We start from the raw sequence: 6,000 nt of genomic DNA on the forward strand, positions 1-6,000 counted from the left end.
TGGGAAGTCTACAAGTGTATCTTTTCAGACTTTTTTGATGTATTAATCAATTATACTGAGTTTTCACTCTTTTTCTTTTTATCTTTAAAAAAATACTATGTGTTAGTATGGCAGAAACTAGGCATAGACCAACATCTCACATCCTATACCAAGATAAGGTTGAAATGGGTACATGATTTAGACATAAAGGATGATACCATAAGCAAATTAGGAGAGCAAGGAATAGTTTACCAGATCTATGGAGAAGGGAAGAATATATGACCAAACAAGAGATAGGGGACATTACAAAATGCAAAATAGATAATTTGGATTACATTAAATAAAAAAGGTTTTGCACAAACAAAATCAATAGAACCAAAGTTAGAAGGAAAGTAGAAAGCTGGGAAACAATTTTTTTACAGCCAGTGTTTCTGATAAGAGCCTCATTTCTTGAATATATAGAGAACTGAGTCAAATTTATAAGAATACAAGTCATTCCCCAATTGATAAATGGTCAAAGGACACGAATAGGCAGTTTTCTGAGGGAGAAATTGAAGTCACATGAAAAAATGCTCTAAATCACTATTGATTAGAGAAATACAAATTAAAACAACTCTGAGGTACCACCTCACACCTATCAGATTGGCTAATATGATAGAAAAGGAAAATGATAAATGTTGGAAAAGATGTAGAAAAGTTGGAACACTAATGCATTGTTGGTGGAGTTATGAACTGATCCAACCATTCTGGAGAGCAATTTGGAACTATGCCCAAAGAACAATCAAACTGTGTATACCCTTTGATCTAGCAATACCACTACTAGGTCTGTATCCCAAAGAGATCATAAAAAAGGGAAAAGGACCCACATGTATAAAAATATATAAAGCAGCAAAGAATTTTTGTGGTGGTAAAGAACCGAAAATTGAGTGGATGCCCATCAATTGAGGAAAGGCTGAACAAGTTTTGGTATATGGATGTAATGGAATACTATTTTTGCTACAAGAAATAATGAGCAGGCAGATTTCAGAAAAATCTGGAAAGATTTACATGAACTGATACTGAGTGAAGTGAGCAGAACCAGGAGAACATTATACACAGTAACAGCAACATTGTACAATGATAAACTATGATAGACTTAGCTCTTCTCAGCAATACAATGATCCAAGACAATTCCAAAAGACTCATGATGGAAAATGCAAACCATATCCAGAGAAATTACTATAAAGTCTGAATGCAGATTGAAGCATATTATTTTCACTTTGTTTTTTTGTTTTTTCTTTCTCATGGTTTTCCCCTTTTGTTCTGATTCTTCTTTCACAACATGACTAATGAGGAAATACGTTTAACATGGTTGTACATGTATAACCTATATCAGATTGCTGGCTTTCTTGGGGAACGGAGAGAGACAGGAAGGAGGGAGAAAAATTTGGAACTCAAAATCTTATAAAAATTAATGTTGAAAACTATCTTTACATGTAATTGGAAAAAAGTACCATTAAGAAAGAAAAAAATATTTATTATATGCAATAGCTCTCTAAAAGGAAGAGAGGAAGGTATACTAGGGGGAAATTATGGTGACGTTTAAAAAAAAGGATATAATTTTAAAAAACAGACATTTATTTTGAGGTATCCAATAGACAGTGGAGATGAGAAACTGGAGATCAAGAGAGAGGTTAGGGCTGGATAAGTAAATCTAGGAATCATCAGCATAGAGATGATAATTGACTCCTCAGGAGCTGCTGTGATCAAAAGGGTAAATAGTATGGAGTGAGAAGAAGCTCCAACATATAACTTTGGAGATTATTATTTTTTAAACGTGAACTATTATAGACAGGTCACCCAGTTGTGGTGGAAAGATCCCAGAATGTTTTAGAATCCTAGCTCTGCCATTACTAAGCAGTCTGAGCTCGTACAAGACAAAAACTGTCTAGTTTCTGTTTTCTCATCTATAAAGTGTGGTTAATACTTGCACTACATATCTCACAGGCTTGTGAAAATTAAATGAGAAATCTATCTTTAGATTCATCATGTCTTACATACATTATGCACATAAATGTTGAGTGAATGTTCTTAGCAAATGATTTTCTTCCCACACCACCTGTATATGGCAATTTCCTCTCATCTTTCTATCTGCAAAGAACAGCACAACACTTGGGTATGTTTCATTAACCAAATTGACTCAGTCCCCAGGCCCTTAGTCCAAAACAACGCCTGCGCAGTGAGACTGTGGAACTGGGTAAGAGGATATAAGCTCCGCCCCGCGTCAGCGTCTCGATCCTTCAGGTTCCGGACTTTTACCCTTCCCTCAGCCTGCAGCTCTGGGAGCTGAGTCCGCTGCCTCTTCCTAACCTGCTCGTCCGTTCTCGCCCGTTCTCGCGCCTTCCGCTCCCTGCCGCGCGTGCGCACTCGCCCTCACCCCGCGTCCGCGCGCGCGAGCCCTGGGCTCGGGCTCGGACTCGGGTGGCAACGATCGGCTCACGCGGCCCACACCTCCCCACAACCCCAGCTAAGCCGCCCCACCTCCTCTCCCGGACCCGAGGCGCGGCGCGAGGACCATGGTAAGGGCTGTGACGTCATAGACGGGGGGACCGCTTCCCGCGGAGACCGTTGACTCGGTTAGGGGACGCGGGGGAGGGAGGAGCGCCGCCCCACCTCCCGCCCCACGCCTGCTCCCCGCTGGAGAGAACTAGGTGGGGTGCGGGGTCGGGCAGTGGGGAGAGCCGAGGGTTCGAGCCCCAACCCTTACCGCGAACTTCGGGCGCCTCCCCCCTCTCCGGGCCTCAGTTTTTGCATCGCTTAAAATTAAAGGCTTAACCCCTCCTCCCCTTACCAAGCTCTCTGTTGTCTCCAAATACGAGGTCCTCTGCCTCGTGCTTTATTACATGAAACGTTGGTATTGAAATAATAGCAAACGTGTGTAGAGATAGCGCTTTACCTGTGTAAACTAATTTGGTGGGTGCCTTCATTATCCCCATTTTACAGATGAGGAAAATGAGGCACAGACTCATGTCACTCATAAGTGACTTGATGGTCACACAGCTCGGGAAGATTTGAACTCAGGCCTTCCTGACTCCAAATCCTGAGCTCTATCCAGGTGGGCCATATAACTAACTCATCCCGGAAGCTTTAGATACTTCTCTCCCTCCACAGGTAATAGTACAGGATGTCCCAAAAGTTTCAGTCCAAAATACCTATGAGACTTTTGGGACACTCTGTGTAATGGGTAATTGAGAGATCTCCAGGCCATTATTGCTTTTAAATGGTAGTGGTCCTTGAGTCTTAAGGGGAGAGTAATATTCCTGATTGGGGGGGCGGTGTGGAGAGAGGACAAAGGATATGTACTGGGAAGGACCTGTTAGAACCACAGAACATAGAATTCTGCAGCTGGAACTGACCTTAGAGAGTATTATTTTACAGGTGTGATAATTGGGGTTGATTTGACCAAGATGTAACACAGCTAGTAACTGGTGCTGCTGAGATTAAAACCCAGTCTCCTGATTCTTATGTCTAGGGTTCTTTCTACATCACTACACAATTGGGCTGGATCCCAGCTAAGTCAGTCATTCAACAAGCATGTATTAAGTGTTTACTATGTGCCAGGCACTGTGCTAATCAGGGATAAAAATATAAGCAAAAAGCTTACATTCTAATCATGGAACACTACACGTAAAAGAGGAACTGAAGGGGTGAGGATAGGGGAGGACAGACAGCATTGTGGTCCAGAAAGTGAGAGATGGCTGATATGGGCTCTTCCCCCAGATAGAGGTTCTGGAAAGAATCCACCAATAAAGGGAATGGAAAATGGGTTGTCAGTGTGCCTCTGCCCCCTTTCATGACTTCTTTCCCCTTCCCTCAGCTCTTCTACTCCTTCTTCAAGTCACTTGTGGGAAAGGATGTGGTCGTGGAACTCAAGAATGACTTGAGGTAATGTGCACAGGAGCAAATGAGGAGTCTTCCTGCAGAACTGAAGAAGGCAACTGATTTCTACAGAGTTCTTTTGATAAAAGAGGCTTCTTAATTAATATTGTATAATTATGTTCTACAGTAGGCACAGGGTGCATGATACAAGAGTACATGACATAATCTCTGCTTTTAAGCTTTACAGTCTAGATGGGGATATAAGTCTTGCAAAAGGGAGAAATTCAAGAACAGTACCAAACAATATATTACCAGGTACTAGATGATATAGTATATGAAGGAATTCAGGGAAGAGAGAGGTCAGTAGAGATGATGAGTCCCCAGTATCCTGGGGATTTGGACCTTGAGAGATGAGTAGAATTTGGATAGGCATGGAGATAGTAGAATTGAGATAGGAATGGAGAAGGGATTCCAGGTGAAACACCATGAGCAGAGAGCCAATGAGCACAGTGTTTTCAGAAGACAGCCAGTCAGGTCTAACTGGCAAAGATTGAACTTGATTAGGCCCTAATCACCTCTTGCCTGAACTATTTCAGTAGCTTTCTAATTAACCTTTCTGTCTCAAGTCTTCTCACTACAATACAACTACCATGGTGATTTTCTTAAAGTATAGGTCTGACCATGTCAAACCCCCTCCTTCCCCAAACTCCAGAGGCTTCTTGTTAATTCCAGGATCCTATATAAAGTCCTTTGTTTGATATTTAAAATTCTTTACACCCAACCCCCTCCTACCTCTCCATTCTTCCTACACATTGTGAATTTTGGTCTTCTTACTGACTTTCTCAAGTCATTCCCCACTCCAATCCATCCTTCACACAGCTACCAAAAATTATATTTCTGAAATATAGGTCTAATCATGTAATTCTGTGGTACCCCTGCCTCTCTTCAGTGGCTTTCTATTCCCTCCAGAATCGTGTATAAAATTCTTTCTTTGGCATCTGAAGTTCTCTACTACGTGGCCCTTTCCTACCTCTCTAGTCTTCCTACATATTATCCATTTCCAAGAATTCTACAGTCTCGCCATTTTGGCCTACTGGATCTTCTTCACAAGAATAGCAGGAGAGATTTTGTGGAAAGCTTCCTTAAAATTGAAGTAAACAACGTCTGTAGCTTTCTTGCTTTACCAGTCGAAAAAGAAAACACAGTCTGGCATGGTATTTGTATTAATTTATGAAATGGGATGGAAGGTGGTAGCAGTAGGAAGGATCTTGCTTTGCCTGTGCTGACTTTGGTTCTAACTAATCCAGTCCTCCCTCTCCCTTCACAGCATCTGTGGGACCCTGCACTCTGTGGATCAGGTGAGAAAGAAGGGGCCTCTCACATCAGGTTGCTTGAGGGAAATATGAACGTGAGGGATGGAAGGGAGGAGCTGGAAGGTGAAGCTAGGTACTTGGGTCCTGATTTCAGGATTAATGGTGTGTGTCTCTTTCCCTTATCCAGTATCTCAACATCAAACTAACAGATATCAGTGTTACAGACCCAGAAAAATATCCTCACATGGTGAGTTGGAGAGGATGAATAAGGGGAGAGGCTGCAGCAGGGCCTGGGAAAGAGGCTTCTCAGTGAAAGTTGGCCCCCTTCTTGTCATTCCATCTAGCTTTCTGTGAAGAACTGTTTTATCCGGGGCTCTGTAGTCAGATATGTGCAGCTGCCAGCAGATGAAGTTGACACCCAGCTACTACAGGATGCGGCTCGGAAGGAGGCTATGCAGCAGAAACAGTAGTGACTGTTCGCCCTGCCTGTGTGACATTTACCCCCCCCCCCCAGTCCCTCAGCTCAGGATCTTGATTTTAAAGTGAAGGGGTTTTTTGGTTTTGTTTTGTTTTGGAAGGGCCGGGGGAATAACAGAATGATTTCTAAAAGTGATAGTGCAGGGTTAAAATTACCCTTGTAGTGACAGGAAGGATGGATAGGGGAGGGGGGAGGGGTTGCACAAAGCATTCATCTTGTCCTTTTCCCAAACTCCTTGTTTTCTTTCTCCTTGTGGGAAAAGTGAAAAGTAGGTGGAAAGTAATGGGACTGTCTCCCCGGGAAAGAGATGTATCTCAAATTGGGGAGTAAAAAGAACCTGTCCCGCATCGGGAATAAAGTTTGAGCCTTGGA

At 42.6% G+C, this 6,000-nt stretch overlaps 1 protein-coding gene across 1 annotated transcript; it reads left to right on the plus strand.

Moving 5' to 3' along the window:
• The first annotated feature begins 2,248 nt into the window (after positions 1-2,248).
• On the plus strand, positions 2,249-6,000 carry LSM2 (LSM2 homolog, U6 small nuclear RNA and mRNA degradation associated). The gene is made up of 5 exons (XM_020974299.2): positions 2,249-2,537; positions 3,836-3,903; positions 5,165-5,195; positions 5,338-5,397; positions 5,495-6,000. The coding sequence occupies exons 1-5, from the start codon at positions 2,535-2,537 to the stop codon at positions 5,618-5,620; spliced, it is 288 nt and encodes a 95-aa protein (XP_020829958.1). The 5' UTR covers positions 2,249-2,534; the 3' UTR covers positions 5,621-6,000.

This window comes from Phascolarctos cinereus, unplaced genomic scaffold (assembly GCF_003287225.1).
Source record: "Phascolarctos cinereus isolate Bilbo 61053 unplaced genomic scaffold, phaCin_HiC Scaffold_5;HRSCAF=322, whole genome shotgun sequence".
NCBI classification, from domain to species: domain Eukaryota; kingdom Metazoa; phylum Chordata; class Mammalia; order Diprotodontia; family Phascolarctidae; genus Phascolarctos; species Phascolarctos cinereus.